Raw genomic sequence first — 20693 nt, forward strand, 5'->3', positions numbered from 1 at the left:
TACGGTCTCCAGAACTGAACACAGTACTCCAGGTGAGGCCTCACCAAGGACCTGTACAAGGGAATAATCACTTCCCTTTTCTTACTCGATATTCCTCTCTCTATGCAGCCCAGCATTCTTCTGGCTTTTGCTATCGCCTTGTCGCATTGTTTCGCAGACTTCATATCATTAGACACTATCACCCCAAGGTCCCTCTCCTGCTCCGTGCACATCAGCCTTTCCCCCCCCATCGAATACAGTTCATTCGGATTTCCACTCCCCATATGCATGACTTTGCACTTCTTGGCATTGAATCTCAGCTGCCATATCTTCGACCACTCTTCCAGTTTCCTTAGATCCCGTCTCATTCTCTCCACTCCTTCCGGCGTGTCCACTCTGTTGCAGATCTTAGTGTCATCCGCAAAAAGACAAACCTTACCTTCTATCCCGTCCGCAATGTCGCTCACAAAGATATTGAACAGGACCGGTCCCAACACCGATCCTTGCGGTACACCACTTAAAACCGCTCTCTCTTCAGAGAAGGTTCCATTTACCATCACACATTGTCTTCTGTCCATCAACCAATTTGCAATCCAGGTCACCACCTCGGCACTCACTCCTAAGCTTCTTGTTTTATTCACCAGTCTCCTGTGCGGAACCGTATCAAAAGCTTTGCTGAAATCCAAGTATATGATATTGAGCGCTCTTCCTCGATCCAATTCCTTGGTTACCCAGTCAAAAAAGTCAATCAGATTTGTCTGACAGGACCTTCCCCTGGTGAATCCATGTTGCCTCTGGTCCATCAATTCTCCGGACTGTAGATAGTTCACTATTCTCTCTTTCAGCAGTGACTCCATTACTTTTCCCACCACCGAAGTGAGGCTAACCGGTCTGTAGTTGCCAGCCTCCTCCCTGTTCCCACTCTTGTGAAGCGGGACCACCACCGCTCTTCTCCAATCACTCGGCACCACTCCCGTTTCTAGGGATCTATTGAACAGGTCACACAGCGGACCCGCCAGAACATCTCTGAGCTCCCTCAATATCCTTGGATGTATCCCATCAGGCCCCATGGCTTTGTCCACTTTCAGGTTCTTTAGCTCTTCCCACACATTTTCTACTGTAAAAGGATTTTCATCTATTCCACTTCCCTCCAGTTTTTTGTTGTGTAGAGATGGTCCTTCTCCAGGGTCTTCTTTAGTGAACACAGAGCTGAAGTATTCGTTTAATATTTCTGCCATTTCTTCGTCTCTCTCCACACATTGATCATTACCACCTTTCAATTTCACTATACCACTTTGGACCTTTCTCTTTTCGCTGATGTATCTGAAAAATGTTTTGTCACCATTTTTTATCTCCTTGGCAATCCTCTCTTCTGCTTGACTTTTTGCCAACTTGATTAATTTCTTTGTCTCCCTCAGTTGATACAAATATTCTTCTTTGTGCTCCTCTCTTTGGGATCCTTTATATTTCTTGAATGCTGTTCTTTTCGCTTTAATTTTGTCAGCCACCTCCTTTGAGAACCAGATAGGTTTCAATTTTCTTTTGCTTTTCTTTACATTTCTAACATATAGAGCAGTTGCCTTGGTGATTGCTCCTTTTAGATTGGACCACTGCTGATCCACATCTCTCTCGTTCTCCCATCCTTTAAGTTCTTCCTCCAGGTACTTCCCCATTTCCTCAAAGTCTGTGTTTTTGAACTGTAAAACTCGGGTCTTTGTGGTTCTTTTCCCTATTCTTTTAGTGATATTAAACCATACCGTTTGATGATCACTGCTGCTGAGGTGGGCACCCACCTGGACATCTGAGACATTATCTGCATTAGTGAGCACTAAGTCGAGTATAGCTCCTTCTCTAGTGGGTTCCAACACCATTTGTTTGAACAAAGATACTTGCATGGCATCCACTATCGCTCTACTATTTTTAGTTTCTGCAGATGGGATTTTCCAGTCTACATCTGGCATATTAAAGTCACCCACGATCACCACTTCTCCCTTCTTACCTATCTTATGGATGTCTTCAACCAGATCTCTGTCCAGCTCTTCCTTTTGGTTTGGAGGCCTGTAAACCACTCCAATATAAATGGATGCTCCGTCATCTTTTTTTAGGTCGACCCATAGAGCTTCTTCCTTGCCCCAACTTCCTTGCAGCTCAGATGCTTGGATGTTGTTTCTGACATAAAGAGCCACACCTCCCCCTTTTCTATCCTTTCTGTCCTTCCTTAACAAGTTAAAGCCTGGTATTGTTGTATCCCAATCGTGAGATTCTGTGAACCATGTCTCTGTGATAGCAACAATGTTCAATTCTGCCTCAGTCATTAGGGCCTGCAGATCTGGGATTTTATTTCCCAAACTATGAGCATTTGTGGTCATAGCCTTCCAGGTACTCTCTTTAAGGTTATTGCTTTTCCTGGACTCCTTATGAGATTTTATTTGAGATTTGTTATTCACTTCATTCTTTCCTTTTGCAGTTGTGCCACTGTTGACAGAGTTATCCATCTCAATTAGATTTTTCTTTTGTTTATGGATCTTGAAATTCTGCACGCATTGTGTTTGTTTTCTCTTTTCTGGTAACACTTCAATGTTTTTCTCAAGAACTTCTTCAGTTTTTAATATAGAGAAGCCTTTTTGTTCTTTTTGCATTCGGTACATTGTGTGTCTCCTCATCACAGGTCTAATTCTACCAGAGCCCACTGTAATCCTGGATTTTAAATAATTTTTTAATGACCTGTTTGAGTGGGAGGGTGTACCTGTTGGCTGCTCATCTGTCAAGAATGGGTGACTGTGAGTACTGCCTGAGCCTAATGAATCTCTTTTTCTTGACTTCTGGTTTTTCTGTGATGTTGGGGAATTATTTTCCGAGTAATGCAATGTGGGTGTAATTCTTGTAATTGAAGCTAATTGAGCTTTAACCTCATTCAGCTCCTTTGTCAAGGAACAGAGTTGTGCACAAATTGGGCAAGCTCTAAGTTTCCAGATGCTTTCCCTTAGAATAAAGGCTCCACAGCAGTTACATTGGATAATCCTCATTTTGGTAAGTTTTGACTTTTGATGAATAGCAATTATGGAAATACTAATTTACCTTGTTGCTATTTATGAATCTAGGCAGGGTATATAAGAAACACAAACCTAGGGGTGGGTGGGTAGAGGGGTAGGGTGCGAGGGTGTTAAACAGGTTAAAGCAGACTACAGCCCTCCCAAATATCTATTTCAGTTGTGCTTTTTTTTAAAAGACAGTGCACTAGTTTTGGCAGATAAAATGCCCTACTTCTAAGCACAGATAACAACAGATAACAACCAAAATGGACTTAACTTTAGCAGGAAAGGTTCTGGCTCTGGCTCATTGAAGATCCCAGCTCCAAAGTAAATTCAGTTCCCAATGCACATGAGGCTCTGGCAACTTAATCCAATTACTGCCTCCCCTTACAAACCCAGGCTGAGGAGGAAGGGCTGCTTTTGAACTAATGGCTGAAACAGTTTAAAGCAGACTACAGCCCTCCCAAATATCTATTTCAGTTGTGCTTTTTTTTTAAAAGACAGTGCACTAGTTTTGGCAGATAAAATGCCCTACTTCTAAGCACAGATAACAACAGATAACAACCAAAATGGACTTAACTTTAGCAGGAAAGGTTCTGGCTCTGGCTCATTGAAGATCCCAGCTCCAAAGTGAATTCAGTTCCCAATGCATGGCAAGCTGAGATCTTGACCGTAGAAGTCACCTGACTTCAACTGAGCACTGCTTATGTCCTGCCTCCTTTTCTTCTCCCCTGGCAGCCATCAAAGCACCAGGACTCCAGATCTGTCTAGTGGGCCGCTGGCCCTGTGAGGCACTTAACCCCCCATGCCCTCCCCCGCGGGTATCTGCCCTTGACTAAGATAGAATGAATGGGAGGTTCGAGAGGGCCCTCTTAGATTTTCTGGTCACCACACCCTGTGTTGCGACAGCTCCCTAACTAAGGCCCTACCTACCCTGCGAAAATTAAGAAAAAAAGGAAGGGGTAGGGTGGGATGTTGAATGACACACTGTGCCGAGGGGAAAAGGGTAGCTCCAGCCTGCTGGCTACTCATTTGAACTCCTACCTCCACCAATCCTGAGCTGTCCCATCTCCCCCTCCTTCCCAATCCCCATCTTCTCATCCTGCCCTCTCCTTTACCCTTAACACTTTCCTACCTACCTGCACTATTTGTAGCAATTCTGTCCAGCCTCTCCCACCCCTATTGTGCCCTGCTCCCTTCCCCCTCACACACCCCTCCTCAGTCACCTCCCCTCCGTTGGCCCTGTGACACACTTACCCCCCATTCCCTCCCCCGTGGGCAGCTGCCTTTGACTAAGGGTGAAAGGGAGGTTCGGGAGGTCCCTGTTAGATTTGGTGGTTACCACGACATTGTCGTCTGGCAATCCATCCCATTTGTCAGGGGAACCCCCACCTTATTCATTGCTGCATTGCAGCTCTTCCAACACATCCTGCAAATCAATTGAAGATATCCCAGCTTATGTCTGACAAATGCACCCTATCTGGCCGAAACAACGCTGGGCTCTCATCTAACAAATTGTGTCAAATATGCAGCCCCTAAATTGTGAGCATGAATCTGCACATCCACCTATTGATTCTTCTCCTAACCCTTGCCACTGACTGATGTGACTGTTCTCTTCTCCAAACCCATCTGGGGGTGATGCAGGACCATACAATGACTGACTGAAAAACCATCCTGAAATCTCAATATGATCTCTCAATTTTTTGAATCAGCTCCATGCTGCATGTCGTTCCCAAATCATTTCCCCTTAGATGGATAATCTTTGAAAGGGGGGATGAGAAAGCCTTGCTCATATGCAGAACTGCAGGCATCAGCTGTCCCACCCCATCCCCAGTATGCCCTTCCAAATCAGCATCAGGCGGTGCGGTGCCATACCCATGCTCGCCTAATGGATGGCCACTGGCTCTCTTATGTGCCCATTATGAGTGCCCTATTATCCAGACGAAGCGCATTCGGGCTGTCGGACCTGGAATAGACAAATCATATTAATTATGATTATTGAGGCAAGAAATATTCTTTTGGTCTCACATACAACTTGAACTTCTTTAATCGCCATCTACCTTCGTACATTATTTCTGCCAGAGGCAAGCCAAGCTCTGCAGCCATGGTGGCTGCACCAGTTCCGAAGGAATGTGTACCATAACTATCCATGGAAGCCCCAATCACCCGCAGGACTAGGTTGAGTACCTTCCTGAACTGGAATTGGGTCAACGGCCTGCCATCAGCATGTATCAATAGCTGCCTGTCAAGGGGCAGGTGCTGTTGCAAGTAAAGCCCTGTGCAATGAATTGGACAAGTTGTTTCCCCAGCCCATCTCTGCAAACCTATCTAGAACCCTTAGTACTCTGATCTGTTTTGGATCTTTGGATGTTAAGAACTAACTTGTCGTGCCCTAAGGTTATATCATACAGCTGTAAACAAGCTACACCTGGTCCAGCTACTGACTGAGCCACCAACTCACTCACCCGGAGTGCCACATAAAATGCAATGGAAAATGAGCAGTGAAAAAAAACAGGCCTTGAAACTGTTCAAACAAACACCATCCAATGCCTCAAGTAAGAGGGTCAAGGAGCTGTGTGTGATGGGTTGTCTCATGACGCTGGATCTGCTCTTCTCCCTGGCCCAGCCCATCATGAGCTTTTGACTCGAAATAGGGTAGAGAGACTGGGGAAACCCAGAGCCCAGGAAAAGAATGATAAGCCAGCCAAGCAAGTAGCCACCGAGGATCTGGCTATGCCACGGTCTTTACAGTTCAAGATGTATTACATCAAAGTGTGTAGTGGTATGAGCCAGACACCCGACCTGCCCTCATCTTCAAGAAAAACCTGAAAATCAGACAATGCTAACCAGTAGCTCCTCCTTGTGTTCTCTGCCAAGGAATCTAGGATCACCTCCCAAATGTTGGAGGGCCAAGCTGCCATATCTCCTCAGATATGGGGGTGGGGAATGATCGGCCTTCGGAGCAAAGCACCTGAAAGATGCACACTTAAAACAGGAAAGAGAATCAGCGATATTATTCTCAGAACCCAGGATATGTACTGTGCGACATGTAATATTAAACTGCAGGCAGGTGAGAACTAAGGGGCAGATTTTCAAAGGGTTACGCGCATAAGTTATGCGCATAACCCCAAAAACCTGCTCCTGCGCCCGCCGAGCCTATTTTCCATAGGCTTGGCGACGCGCACAAGCCCCGGGACGCGCATATGTCCCGGGGCTTTGAAAAAGGGGCGGGGAGGGCTGGGGCTGGGGCGGGGCACCAGTCTGGGGGCAGTCCTGAGTCCTCTGGCACAGCGGCAGGCGTAAATCCTGAAATAAAGGTAGGGGGGATTTAGGTAGGGCTGGGGGGTGGGTTAGATAGGGGAAGGGAGGGGAAGGTGGGGGGGAGTGGCCTTGGAGAGAACAGGGAAATCCATCGGGGCTCCCCTAGGGCTTGATGCGCGCATGGTGCACATGTGTGCACCCCCTTGCACATGCCGACCCCGGATTATATAACATGCACAAATGTAGGCCGCGCGCGCAGGTTATAAAATCTGCCCCTAGATGTCTAATGAGTACATTTGCTCCTATAGTTCTTGCAGATAAACCATTAATTACTTGCAGTATGGATATATTATCTGATCTAAAAATGATGCTGGCCCTATATATCTGTCTCCCCTACAACTTCAGAAAGAGCTCCAAAAATGTTAAGTCCCTAGTGATCCCACACTCATGCCATCTAGCCAGCCATGGTTTGGCACACCAGGCTCCCCTGAAGTATATGCCAAATTCTGTGCTCCCGGATGCATCAGTGAAGAGTTCCAACTCATTGCTACCCCTAGATGGGTCCTGCCAAAAACCACCCCATTGAAATCTCTGAGGAAAAGGACCCATATCCACATGTCCTGCCTGACTGCCCTCGTAATCCTGATGTGGTGATGTTTTCTTGCCACTCCTGCTGTTGCCAAGGCTAACCTGCATACCAAAGCTCTCTCCATTGGGATTACCCAGGAGGCGAAGCTAAGTAGCCCAGTGAGCGTCTGAAACTGTCACAATGTTGCCTTCCTAGCACTGCATATGTGTCAAATAGCTTTGCATAGTTTTTGTACCTTGTCCCTTGGTAGCCTAGAGATCTGTACCTGCACATCCAGCTCTATACCTAGGAAAATTATTGACCCAGATGGCTCTTCGGTTTTTTCCTTTTGCCAGTGGGATGCCAAATTCCACTACAACACCTTGGAATGTGGCCAATAGGTGTCACTGGTAAACAAAGTTTTTGTTTCCTTCAGGCTTTTTGGTGTTCCAAATAGATTTTTTGATGCTGATCACAGATATTATTTTGAAATTTGTACATCATGTAAGGTTTTTGAGAAACGGCCAATTTTGTGTTACAATAATTGTGAAATTTTAAAACATAATCTCGTGTACATATATTTTCTTGCTAGACAGTAGTTTTTATGATTTTTAAAATTCATGTTGTATTTTTGACGGCCATAAGCAACATAACATGTAACAGAGACTAACTTTTTTAAAATATACCAAGAAACTCTGCCTGATCATGCCAGAACTTGCTTGGGCAAGCTCCAGCTCGGCTGCAAGATTCCAACTTTTTTCCATGACAACGTAGCCTTATATAAGCAGCAGCAATGAGTAGTCTCCTATGCAACATCTGTGTGAATGAGCGAATCATATCGCTAAAACTGTTTAGTTTAAAGCTTGTGGATTTAAGTTCATATACTTTATGAAATGTCGCGCCAATGTCGTAATAACCGTGACACGTTTTGTTACATCTGTGGTGAGTTTACTCTGAAAGCACAGAAAAGGAGTATAACTGCATTCATTAAGAAGGCATACGAGTTATAGTTCGGGTGCAAAATTAGTGACCAGGACAAAGGATGGGCTCCTCATATTTGTTGCGCATCTTGCACCAGTAGTCTGCGAGCTTGGCTGAAAGGTGTGCGACCATTCATGCCGTTTGCCATCCCAATGATATGGAGGGAACAGAAAGATCATATAACTGACTGTTACTTCTGCATGACGAATGTATCAGGATACTCATCAAAGAACTGGAAGTTTATTGAGTACTCTAACCTTGCATTGGCAATGAGACTAGTGCCGCATGACGACAGTCATCCTGTTTCAAAACCGCCAGAGGTGTGGACACTTGATGATGAGGATGAGGAGGTAGGGGATGATGGCGAGCATCCAGCAATCCTCATTTAATATCTCAGACAGAGCTGAATGATCTGATAAGAGATTTGGCTTTATCGAAGAGTCAGGCTGAGCTGCTTCGGTCAAGGCTGCAAGGATGGAAACTTTTGTCATCTGATATGAAAATTTCAGTATTTCACAGCTGTCATGAAGATTTGACAAAATATTTCAACCAAGTAGACAGTCTGACTTTTTGCTGTGACATAAATGGATTGTTTTTTGCTCTCGGATGTGACCGCGACCCAGCAGAATGGCGACTGTTTATTGATTCATCATTTTTAAGTTTGAAGGCTGTTTTGCTGCACAACAGCAATATCTACCCATCAATACCTGTCAGACATGCTGTTCATATGAAAGAAACATATGAGAACATGCAGCTACTGCTGAACCACATTGAGTACTTGAGATACAACTGGAATTTGTGTGGTGATCTCAAAGTAGTTGTAATTCTACTGGGTCTGCAGCTTGGTTACACCAAGTATTGTTGCTTCCTTTGTGAGTGGGACAGTCGAGCAAGAGATTCGTATTACATCAGAAACGTCTGGCCTCTCCGCAAGAAGTTGGTTCCAGGGCAGAAGAATGTTGCACACAACCCACTGGTGGATCCAAGTAAGATATTTCTTCCACCTTTGCACATCAAACTTGGGCTGGTAAAAAACTTTGTTAAGGCAAAGAACAAGCAAAGTAAAGCCTTTGATTATTTACGGCAAATGTTTCCACGCATAAGTGATGCCAAGATAAAAGAAGGTGTTTTCATTAGCCCACAAATCTGAGCTGTGATGAAGGACAGCCACTTTGATGGTCTTCTGCAAGGTACAGAACGTGTTGCGTGGACAGCCTTCAAGAATGTCGTTTATAACTTTCTAGGCAACTATAAGGCAGCAGACTATGTCAAACAGGTTGAAAATCTGCTTCAGGCATACAAATTGATGAAGTGCAACATGTCATTGAAGATACATTTTCTTTATTCTCACTTGGACTTCTTCCCAGACAACCTTGGCGCTGTGAGTGACGAACATGGTGAAAGGTTTCATCAAGACATTGTCAAAATGGAGAAACGGTATCAAGGCAAGTGGAACTCCTCCAGGCTGGGTGACTATTGTTGGACTCTCATCTGCGAAACGTCGGACATTGATTACAAATGAAAATCTGCAGCAAAACCTTTTTAGTTTTGTTTTCTGGTGCCAACATTGCCATTATAGCTTATGCCACTACAGACACATAACAATACTTAATGAATATCGCACTTTTCTGGCAAACGGTACGTGATACAGACATAATAAATGCATATTTGTGTTCAGCTTGTTAAAAACTAATTGTTTCACCAAAAGTTGTAGAGGAAACAAAATGTTCCCAGAAATTTGTTTACCAGTGTGTCTGAAATACTGCACATGCTTACCCATGAAAAGGAAATCATCCAGGTAGTGTACAACACCTGTAGATCCCGACCACTGCTCAACACCCAATGCAGAAAGGAGCTGATCAGCTCAAAGTATGCACTTGAGATCGAGCAGCCCATTGGGATGCACCTGTCAAAGTAAAACTGACATCGGAATTGAAAACTTAAGAGGTGAAAGGAACCAGGGTGGACTGACAGCAGATGAAATGCAGATTCTATGTTGGCCTTCACCAACTCGTCACAGTCTCCCACTGCTCTGATAATAGCTATGGCTGAATCGAGGGAAGCATAAGAGACTGCATACAATTGAGGATCAATAAGATCATTCACAGAGTTTCCTGGTGGGTAGGACAAATTGTGAATGAGCCTGAACTTCCCAGGCTCTTTTTTTGGAACCATCCCCAGAGGGGACAGCATCATATTTGGAAAGGGCCCAGAACCCTACCAAGGGTGATTTCCAATGAGATCTTCTGATCTGCCTCAGCTTCATGGATAGATAAGGATTTCAGATTGTGCATGGGATGCATTTGTGCCAGGGGTTCGGAATGGCAGAGGATAGGAAAATCAGCAGTGAAACCCACCATGAGCTCTGCTGCCTCACTTTTCAATCGGTAGCAGTCTAACCATAACCTCATGGCTTCAATGTTGACTGGTGTGGGCGCTGAAACCCTCAGTGTTACGTGTGGGTTGTAGGGGGTTGCTGTCTATGATTCCTTGTGAGCTGGCATTGGGTTGCCAGGTGCGCAATACCACAAGAGAAGCAATGCCACAAGAGGAGCACACATGTTTGAATTTGCAGTGGGCCCATGTGCAGTATCCAGCATTGAATTACCTACAGGTGTCCCGACTCCCTCCACTGGGCAGTAGCAATCTATCCCAGAAACCACCCACACTGAAGTCTGGCTTGTCAGATACTGATGACCTATGCATAGTCATCTCGTCAAGCCAAAAGTCCTATACCTGGTGTCTCCAAGATATAGTGCTGGCCATGCTTCTCTGAAACTTGACATCATAATTCAGCCAAGCCCAATCCCTTCTTGTGCGCTTTCATAATGGTGTTTAAATCATTTTTAAATAAGGCGCCTGCTCTGGTTTGCGCTCCACTATCACACTCATAAAAATGTGAAACACTACCATGCAATTATGGATATTCTTTAAGATTTTTGGTCTCTTTTCTTTTACCTCACCTCCAGCTTCCTTTCCCTTTGCTTCACCCCCATCACTGTCCTGGTCTCTGATCAACAGGGAAAATAGGTCTATGAATTCCCACCTCCAAACTTTCTTCTTCATTTCTTAGGCAGACTACAAGCTAATGAGTTAACCCCCCATAATACTTCTTTGCGGTGCTGTGTCAAGTTTGACTGCCCAAGGGGAGCCCCCAAGGGGGAACTAATACTCTGGGATGCTGCTGAAGACCCGGCATCTACAGCCCAAACAGTTGCAGCTAAACCAGCTTTTCCAGCCATCCGCTTTTTCTTAAATGATTTTAAAGCATTCTGCATGACAGTGGCTAACGCCAGTTCATTTTCGCTGCTGTCAGGGTTTGAATCAGAGTCAGAGTCACTGTGCACCACAATTGTCTTACCTTGGTCCACTATCCACAGACCAGCCCTGCCCCTTGGGGTTGGAATGTCGCCAACTTGAAGGGGAACGCCGGCCCCATTTGCCTGCCAGCTATTGCCATGCCCAGCTGAGCCTAACATGCACTGCCAAAGCCAGTCCACACCGCACATCTCAGCTTGCTGTCAAAGTTCCAACATGAGTTCTTCAAGATCCTGCTGACTTGTATTGGAATTGGTTTCATCCCTGCGTTGCATCAGAACGTGTGGGGATTGATGGTGAAATGGTACCCCGAGGTGCCGTGTTGGGCGATGGGCTGGTCTTCTGCACTCTCCCCGCACCTATTGACCCTTTGCCCAGAGTTGCTTCCTGTGACTTTCTACCTCACACGTGGGATTTTAAGCCCTTGGGGACTATGTACTCGCTATGCTTCTTAGGTGCCATCTGTATTCTTCACTGCAGTATCTAGCTTGTAATAAAATTGTTGGGAGTGAAAGAAAGAAGAACATGTGAAATTGAATTATTCGGCCTTGACTTTTTTTTTTAATTTGTTATTTTATAAATTATAGCCATCTGAAAAGGGGAGGAAATAATAACTGCTCCTCCTCACACTGACAAACAAAATGTGTCCCTTTTGCAATACAAAATGTACTAGTGCTGACTCCTACCCACCCCCGGGCTGCTTTCAGCCTGCCCCTCCTCACGCGAGCCAGCTGGCAATTGAGCACTAGCTCCTGATATGAAGCCTGGATGCCCCGAGCCTGAAAAGCAGCCTCTTTTACTATGATGGCCGCCTCTGAGTGAGATCACGCTCAAACAAGATGGCTGCCACCATGAACAGTTGCACACAACAAAGATGGCCGAAGCCATGCTGAGCTCAAACTTCCTTTACCAAGATAGCCACTGCCAAATGGGAATAGCCCACAATCAAAATGGCTGCTGACTGGCCAAGCACCCACCACAAAGATGACCACTGCCAAGCTAAACCTGCAAAAGGGGGGAGGGGGGGGGACTGACTACCGCAAAAGAAAACTCCCTAGAACACCCACCCGGAGCTAATGACTTTTATCTTGGCATTGCCCCTAATGTCACTAACCTAGACACAAATAATTAATTGCATGCCAGCGTCACCAGAGAAAGGACCCTGCCGCTTTAATGTACTGCCCATGTGGCCATTATCTTACAAATCTCCCCTTCTGGCCCACCAGACCCTCTCAGCCACCAGCCTGCTGCAGCTCCCTGCCACTTTGCAGCTCCCTTAAACCCCCAGCCTAGGTCGCAGTGTTCACAGCGCCATCATTAGATGACCCCTTTTCTGCTTTTCTTTTTTTTTTTTTTTTGTTTTTGATTAATATGAAAATTGCCATACCTCGGCATTGCTGCTTCCCCCTTCTTGGCTCAGTCTCAAGCTCTCCTTTGCTGATTTTGTAATCGGCGACAGCGCACCCTAAAGATGCTAGTGAAACCCATCGCTAGCACTGCTGCACAGCATACCCCAGCTGGTTAAGTCTAAACGCCACTGAAACACAGAGCTAGCAGTGTGCTGCCTACACGCTGAAAGAGACACTGTGCCGAAGGGAAAAGGGGAGCTCCAGCCTGCCTGCTACTCATTGAACTCCCACCTCCATCAATCCTATGCCAAGGGGAGCTCCAGCCTGCTGGCTACTCATTTGAACTCCCGCCTCCACCAATCCTGAGCCATCCTGTCTCCCCCCTCCTTCCCAATCCCCCACTCCTTATCCCACCCCTTCCTTTACCCTTAACCCTTTCCTATCTACCTGCACTATTTGCAGCAGTTCCCTCCAACCTCTCCTGCCCCTATCTTGTACAGTAAGTACTCTGTATGAATGAGTCATGTTTAATGATGTAGTTTTATGCCAATAGTGTGTGCATTTTTAAATCTCCTTACAGATCCATTGCTCCCTGGATATGTATTATATGTATGTGTAGTGAGAAGTATATATGTTAAGGAAAGCTTTTTGTACATGTAGAAAGCATATGAATAGCTTGTCTGATGTAATAGAAGGAGTATTTTGGCAACCGAGGGTGAAGCAATTGTGATAGAAAAAATAGAGACCTGAAAAAAGATCAGAGAGATGTGGTGTGAATGTTATAGAGGCTAATATAGTTATTAGAGTACACCAAATAGGTTTTTTTTTTAAAGGTTAGTACATTTCATGGCAGGAAATGTGTCACTAGACACTTAAAAGTTATTTTTAAAGGAACATTTTAGCTAGTAGTTAAAGTTAGGAAAAGGGTCTTAACTTTTAATGGTATTATCTGTTAGGATAATTGGATCTTGTTGCAGCTGAAGTAATTTGAAATCTCAGTATCACTTCCATTTAAAATTCTGGGAGTTACATACTTTGGCATATGCAGTTCTGAAAGTTTCTGGAAGTGAATAAAATTTGCATATGTATTTGGGTGAGTAGATGTAAGCAAACATATATGTGAGCAAAATAAAGGATGTTAATTGAGTGCTTTTTGTGGCTTCTTTCTATTTATCTTTCTTTTGAGGCTAAGACAAATATGGAGGGGGGTTTTTTTTAACCAAAAATCTGCTTTCACAATAGTTGCCCTTCGATTTTTTCATGCTTTAGAGGCTAACCATTTAGGTGACTTGAGCCCTATGGGCTCGATTTTATTACTTGCATCAGACAGTTGGTACAGCATATTTAACTACTATTTGTCATACTTTGCATTTATTCTTGTAATGCATTTATTAAACTTGTGAAGTCATGTTTCCCTGTAAGTGATACAGTACCTCAGTACTACAGGTTTAGCTCCTCCAAAATTTGTTAGATATTTTATCATGCAAATAATTTCATGTTACTGATTAGCTCTGATCTCTTCTTTGATTTGTACTAGAAGTTACATGGGAAGACCAGCAGAGAAAGGCGAATGGTACAATAACCGATGAGAAACCATTGCCGAAAAAGAAACACCATTCTGAGACAGGTTTGTTAGGGTTTTGAAAACCATCTGAAAGCATGAGATTTAAAACAACATCAATAGTCATGCTTTTGTAACGAGTGTGTTCCTGTTGAGTGTGCGCTACTTTGGTGTGGATTGTTTAGCTTTAGTATGTAGAAATCTAATAGATCGGTGTTGTCTATAATTCCTTACCAAACACTTCAGGAATTTAAAGGTCACATTTGAAAGACCCACTTAGCTGGTATGATAACTGAATAATTTTACCTTGCTCTCCTTATTTGGATTTTTCACCCATATCTAACTTGCTAGATTTGTGGCATAAAATCTTTCTAAATCTAACCTGAGAAAATCTGTCAGGTTAGATTTAGGAAAGCATTTATGCAGTCAAATGTAGCTGGTTAGTGCTGATAATATGTGCTGATCAGTTAACTAAAAGACTTGACCCAGGAATGCATCTGCCTAGCCCCTTTTTGGCCAGCTAAATTTGTGCACAAATTTGTGCACAAATTTGTGCACAAATTTAGCTGGCCAATTTAGCACCCCAATCAGCTAAATTTGTGCACAAATTTAGCTGATTGGGGTGGGGAGTATGAGTTATGGTTATATTTATTTGGCTAACTTTCAAATTTGCAAGATAAGTCTTTTCAAAATCCATCCCTTTAGTTCTTTTGTCAAAGGAATATACCTGATTATCTTAAAGATAGCTGGATAACTTTATCTGGCTGACTTTAGGACTTCACTATAGCATGGCCAGAGTTAGCTGGATAACTCCATCTCAGAACTCTGAATAACATTTAACTCCACCTCCGCATGTCCCTACATTATCCAGCTATATTTTAGCTGGATAACCAGTTATTTGGCTAAAATGTAGCTGGATAAGTAGTGGAAATATTCAAAAGTTGGCATTTAGCTGAATAACTCACAAGTTATCTAGCTAAATTATGTTGAATATGGACTCCAATTATGTCTAAATCCTCAGTTAGCAGAGAGAAGAAAGGGGAGAGAAGAAAGGGAAACGTCCTGAGGTATTAAGTCCTTTATTGTTGTGCTTTTGATAGCAGATATTGTCTCAATAATAGACAGTTTACCCTCTTTTCAAGCTGGGGCACATTATCCTTGTAATGTAACTGTACCTTTAAAAAAATATTTTTTGCACCAAACTTCATTGTATCTTCCTCCTCTCTTCAAATTTTCCTGATTTGAAATACTGTGCATCATTGGATCCCAGTAAATGCACATAGCAACTGGTAATCTTGAGTATGCATTTTATCTCAGTTGTCTGCCATAAGAATGAATTTATGGTCAGCCTCTTAAGTTATTTCATATTCCATATGTAACTCTTGTAATTGGTGATTTCCAACTTTTCTCTTTATTGGTAAGATACAATTGATGAAATAAAGGTCTTTGCAACTGATTTATTCACTTTGGGGCGGATTTTCAGAGCCCTGCTCGCGTAAATCCGCCCAAAACCGGGCGGATTTACGCGAGCAGGGCCCTGCGCGCCGGGAAGCCTATTTTACATAGGCCTCCCGGCGCGCGCAGAGCCCCGGGACTCGCGTAAGTCCCGGGGTTTTCGGAGTGGGCGTGTCGGGGGGTGGGGCCGGAGCGCGCGGCGTTGCGGGGGCGTGTCGGCAGCGTTTTGGGGGCGGGTACGGGGGCGTGGCTACGGCCCGGGGGCGTGGCCGCGCCCTCCGTACCCGCCCCCAGGTCGCGGCCTCCGTACCCGCCCCCAGGTCGCGCCCTCCGTACCCGCCCCCAGGTCGCGGCCCGGCGCGCAGGAGGCCCGCTGGCGCGCGGGGATTTACGCCTCCCTCCGGGAGGCGTAAATCCCCCGACAAAGGTAGGATGGGGGTTTAGACAGGGCCGGGCGGGTGGGTTAGGTAGGGGAAGGGAGGGGAAGGTGAGGGGAGGGCAAAGGAAAGTTCCCTTCTAGGCCGCTCCGATTTCGGAGCAGCCTAGGAGGGAACGGGGGTAGGCTGCGCGGCTCGGCGCGCGCAGGCTATACGAAATCGATAGCCTTGCGCGCGCCGATCCAGGATTTTAGCCGATACGCGCGACTACGCGCGTATCTACTAAAATCCAGCGTACTTTTGTTTGCGCCTGGAGCGCAAACAAAAGTAGGCTGTTCGCACTCGTCTGAAAATCTACCCCTTTGGGCCGCTCCGAAATCGGAGCGGCCTAGAAGGGAACTTTCCTTTGCCCTCCCCTCACCTTCCCCTCCCTTCCCCTACCTAACCCACCCGCCCGGCCCTGTCTAAACCCCCATCCTACCTTTGTTGGGGGATTTACGCCTCCCGGAGGGAGGCGTAAATCCCCGCGCGCGAGCGGGACTCCTGCGCGCCGGGCCGCAACCTGGGGGCGGGTACGGAGGGCGCGGCCACGCCCCCGGACCGCCCCGGGCCGTAGCCACGCCCCCGTACCCGCCCCCAAAATGCTGCCGACACGCCCCCGCAACGCCGCACGCTCCGGCCCCGCCCCCGACACGCCTCCCGACACGCCCACTCCGAAAACCCCGGGACTTACGCGAGTCCCGGGGTTCTGCGCGCGCCGGTGAGCCTATGTAAAATAGGCTCACCGGCGCGCAGGGCCCTGCTCGCGTAAATCCGCCCGGTTTTGGGCGGATTTACGCGAGCAGGGCTCTGAAAATCTGCCCCTTTAGGTGGTGCAAGTGCTTTTTAGTAAGTTTGTGACTTCTTTCAATCTTTCTTAAGTCAGTTGATATAGTTCTTTATGTCATTGACTTCTCATAGTCTTTCTCAAGTTCAAGATATTAAAGCAGTTTCGTTTACTTCTTAAGTTGATTTAGATCTTCCTTCCCATTGGATATAAGGCAAGTTAATGGCCTCCCTCCCAATGTAGGTGATGTATCATTTGATGGAATTTATTTATTTATTTTATTTATTTCGGTGCTTTTATATACCAAGGTTTAGCAGTTAGCCATCACCCCGGTTTACAGTACACAAAATTGCTATGTAATTTATATTACATAGCAATTTTAGCCCCCTCTTTGAAGCTCCTTAGTTTTCTCACTGTACCTAAAAGGCACAAGTCATTCTCCTTCCTCTCCTATTCAGTACATTGATAATGTCTGTAACTCCTCTTCTCCTTATCTGTTGTAGATGTTCATGGGCCTGGTTAGGGTCCACTCCTACTCTTTTCTCCCCTCTCTCCTTCTTCCTCTCTTTAGCATGGCTGAAAATCATGCTCTCCTTGGATCCTGATGATCTCAGATCCATCTTGCATAAAGTTCAACTCTTTCAGTTGACAGCAGAGCAAAAATTAAACTAGCTCAATTGAGTCCAAAATATTGGGAAATCCAAAGTTAAATAAATTAAAGACTTAAGGATGGATTGGGAGAATTGAAAGAAACTCCCTTCCAAATAATATGCTCTGTGGAGACAGAAGTTAATTAATATAAAAATTAGAGAAGAGCACAGGACATGATGCCTCTGCAAAAGCAAAAGGGGAATCCACAAGGTAAAATGGTGCACTAGCTCTAAGTGCCAGAGGGACATATCATTCACCAACTTCCACATGGGGGAGTTGTTATGACTAAGTACTATCATCATAACAGGTTCTACACCTAGTATAGGCACTAACTGACGCATGTTCCTACTCCATCCTAAAACATTCGCAATATAAAGGACAGAAACATAGGCATAGAACATTATCAAATTATTGTAACCATTTGAGTCTGTTTCAATTGAGTGTCTCCAATAAATTACTACATGACTCAAATACCTCTCTGCATTGCAACTAAGTAATCTGACCAATACTAAACCTTCTGTGGTAATACATTCCATTGACATATCCCTTTAGAAACTCCCTTTTCTGTATCATGCATCTCCCCAAGTGGGACACTAAACAAAGTGATGAATGGAACATGAAGAACATGTCTGGGCATTCCTGCTTCCCAGCCCCATATGTGGAGTATAATATTCTTCTTAATACAGTGTACTGCCACTACACCATTATGGTGCATGCACTCTTATAGCAATGAATTGGAATCCTTTCACTATCCCTTAGAAAAAATTGAATTTATTAATGTTCTATATGTTATACATCACTCAAAAGAAACGACTCCATTTACATAAGAGTGACATCCCAAATCTGTGGACGAGAAAATATAAGCAGTAAACTAGTCTCCCATGCATTGTTATTTTCTTCATAAAGCCCATGGTCCATTACTAGAATGCAGTGGATTCAAAAATAAAAGATTAATATTGGAGAACTTCCAGTCCTGGCCAGTAATCAGAAACACGCCAGAAAATCTACAGAATAAGAAGATATTATGCTACAACACATAAATACATATTATTAATCCCCCCAACAAATTACTTGGTTGTAACATGTTTCAGTACTTCATTTCTATATCACTAAATGACCATAATATGTTGTAATAGCTATAATTACTATATATAGAGAGCATCCTGTTTAACTTTATTATACTCAATATTCCTTCTGGAATATATTTGCAGGGAATTATCCATCAGAAATATAGGTATTAATCATATTAAATATTTTATTTTAATATAAAATCACAATTTCATATAAACAAACTCTATTTCTTCTTTTAATATTGCCAACCAGTAGTCTCATCCAGTAATGCAAACATTTAGGAGAATGAAGTGATAGTTAATAGAATAAACAGAAATGGCAAAAGATTAATTGGAAATCTTTTATGGTATTTTTTTTATTTTTATTGTAAAGTTTTTATAGATTTTTTCAAACAACCATTTAAATCAAAACATTATCATCAATAAAGAAACATAAGCAATCTGCTTGAAAACATTGTACAAAATGATAATCAACCAAAGTGGAAATACAAAATATCCAAAGGTGTACAGACAGCACATGGTAATCAAATTATTTCCAATCTGTCAAGATCGATATAAACATTCCAGTCCAGTAAATATCAAGCATGTAGTAATAACTTCATCCCTTCTGGAAAATATGGATAACTTTCAAGATCATGTTTCTTCTTAATCTGAAATCAGAAACCATAGAACACAGAACAGCATGACATTATACAGTACTCCATCCCTCAATAGAAGTAGGACAGTCAATAAGCCAAATAGTGTCCAGAGTAGGGCTTCCTTATTTCTGTGCCAGCTGCCAGGATTTTACTTTCAAATGCATAGCAATGGCCTCTTCCAGGGACAGCATAAATCACATAATTCTTGTGGATGTTCCTTCTTAGTTTCATTTGTTTCACATGGAGATCTACTATTCTTAAGAACATTGGATGTTCCCATATATAGTTTATGTACATCTTATCTTTCAGCAATTGTTCTTCAATGTGGTCTCGCAGCCATTGATCTCACCACTTTTCTACAAAATCCATTACATTTAGGAGAACATATGAGAAATATGCTCCAAACAGTTCATAGACCTTGACTGCCACTAACCAGTCCACGGGACAGGCAGGTTAGTTGTTTATGTGTTGGAGGTTTCCCTTGACTCACCCACAATTATTTTTTGTCATGATTATCTCAGATGGCTTAGGAACTGTTAATGCAGCTGGTGGAAGCAATTGTTCCATTCCGCAGTTAAGGTAACAGTAGTAGTAGTAGTGGTTGGTATTTCAACAGTCACTCCACTAAAGCTGGTAGGCAAAACATGCAACAGATGCAGGGCTTCCAAGTCATTTGGGCTGAATGGTTCTGATTCAGTGTGGACCTTTATGCTACTAGACTCAGACGAGCTGGAGTTGTGGCACATAGCATGAGTGGTGCCACACATCTCTCACCGAACGACAGCAACATTCTGGATAGCGCGGAGAAAGTTTCCACAGGCAGCACAGAGGGTGCAGTCACTTCACGGCAAACAGCTTATTGTTGAAGCCCTCACATGCCGATAGCACTAGCAACCATCTTTGTCTCATCCTGCACATGTCACACTCATAAAAAATGAGTGGGTTGGCATCATCTAAGCCCAGTCAGACTTGTTCCTTCACACAGTAAGCATTGGCATTTTCATGACACTGATTGCAAGCTATACAGCAAGACAGTGCTGCAATGAAAAGATGGCAATGGGGCTCAGCATAGCTGACTTCTGTTGGCATCTTGCCATGATCGGCTGGTTGTGCCTTTTCTATAGCAGGTCCTAAGCTGGGGAATTTTATGCCTGAAGTATTGTACACATTAACTGATGGAAAGAAATTCAAAAGTGAATTGAAATCTTGGCTATTTAAGAATGCTTATGACCTGATATGAGAGAGTTATGGAGAGATATTTATGTGATTGATATTTTGAGACTGATGTAAATTTGATGTTTTTATTTTCTTTCTAAAATGTGTTCTTGGGTCTCTCTAACCCAGAGGTCCAGAGAAACTTCAAAGAGATTCCAGCCCACATTAGGAGCTTACTTTCTATCATCTGGAGGGTCAAGTTATTTTTTCCTAGTGCCTGTTATTGTAAACCCCCCCTCCCCCCTCCAATTGGGGGTCACCTTCCCAGCCTTGAGGAGCATTGTGGTTACTGTCCCGAGGTGGGGAAATAAGATCTCCGGGGCCGTGAGCTAGGGGCAGGATAACCTACAGGGCCAATACCAGGCCGAGAACACTCCACATAAACAAACCACTCTCCAGATTCAAGTTGTGC

General features: G+C 44.1%; 1 protein-coding gene across 1 annotated transcript in view; it reads left to right on the plus strand.

The window, feature by feature from the left end:
* Positions 1-20693, plus strand: part of LOC115085620 (regulating synaptic membrane exocytosis protein 2-like) — a 914496-nt gene that overhangs the window by 511210 nt on the left and 382593 nt on the right. The window contains exon 18 of the mRNA XM_029591858.1: positions 14026-14115. Coding sequence (XP_029447718.1) covers positions 14026-14115 — 90 coding nt within the window. The remainder of the gene's footprint in view (positions 1-14025; positions 14116-20693) is intronic.

Source organism: Rhinatrema bivittatum, chromosome 2, assembly GCF_901001135.1.
Source record: "Rhinatrema bivittatum chromosome 2, aRhiBiv1.1, whole genome shotgun sequence".
In the NCBI taxonomy this organism is placed as follows: domain Eukaryota; kingdom Metazoa; phylum Chordata; class Amphibia; order Gymnophiona; family Rhinatrematidae; genus Rhinatrema; species Rhinatrema bivittatum.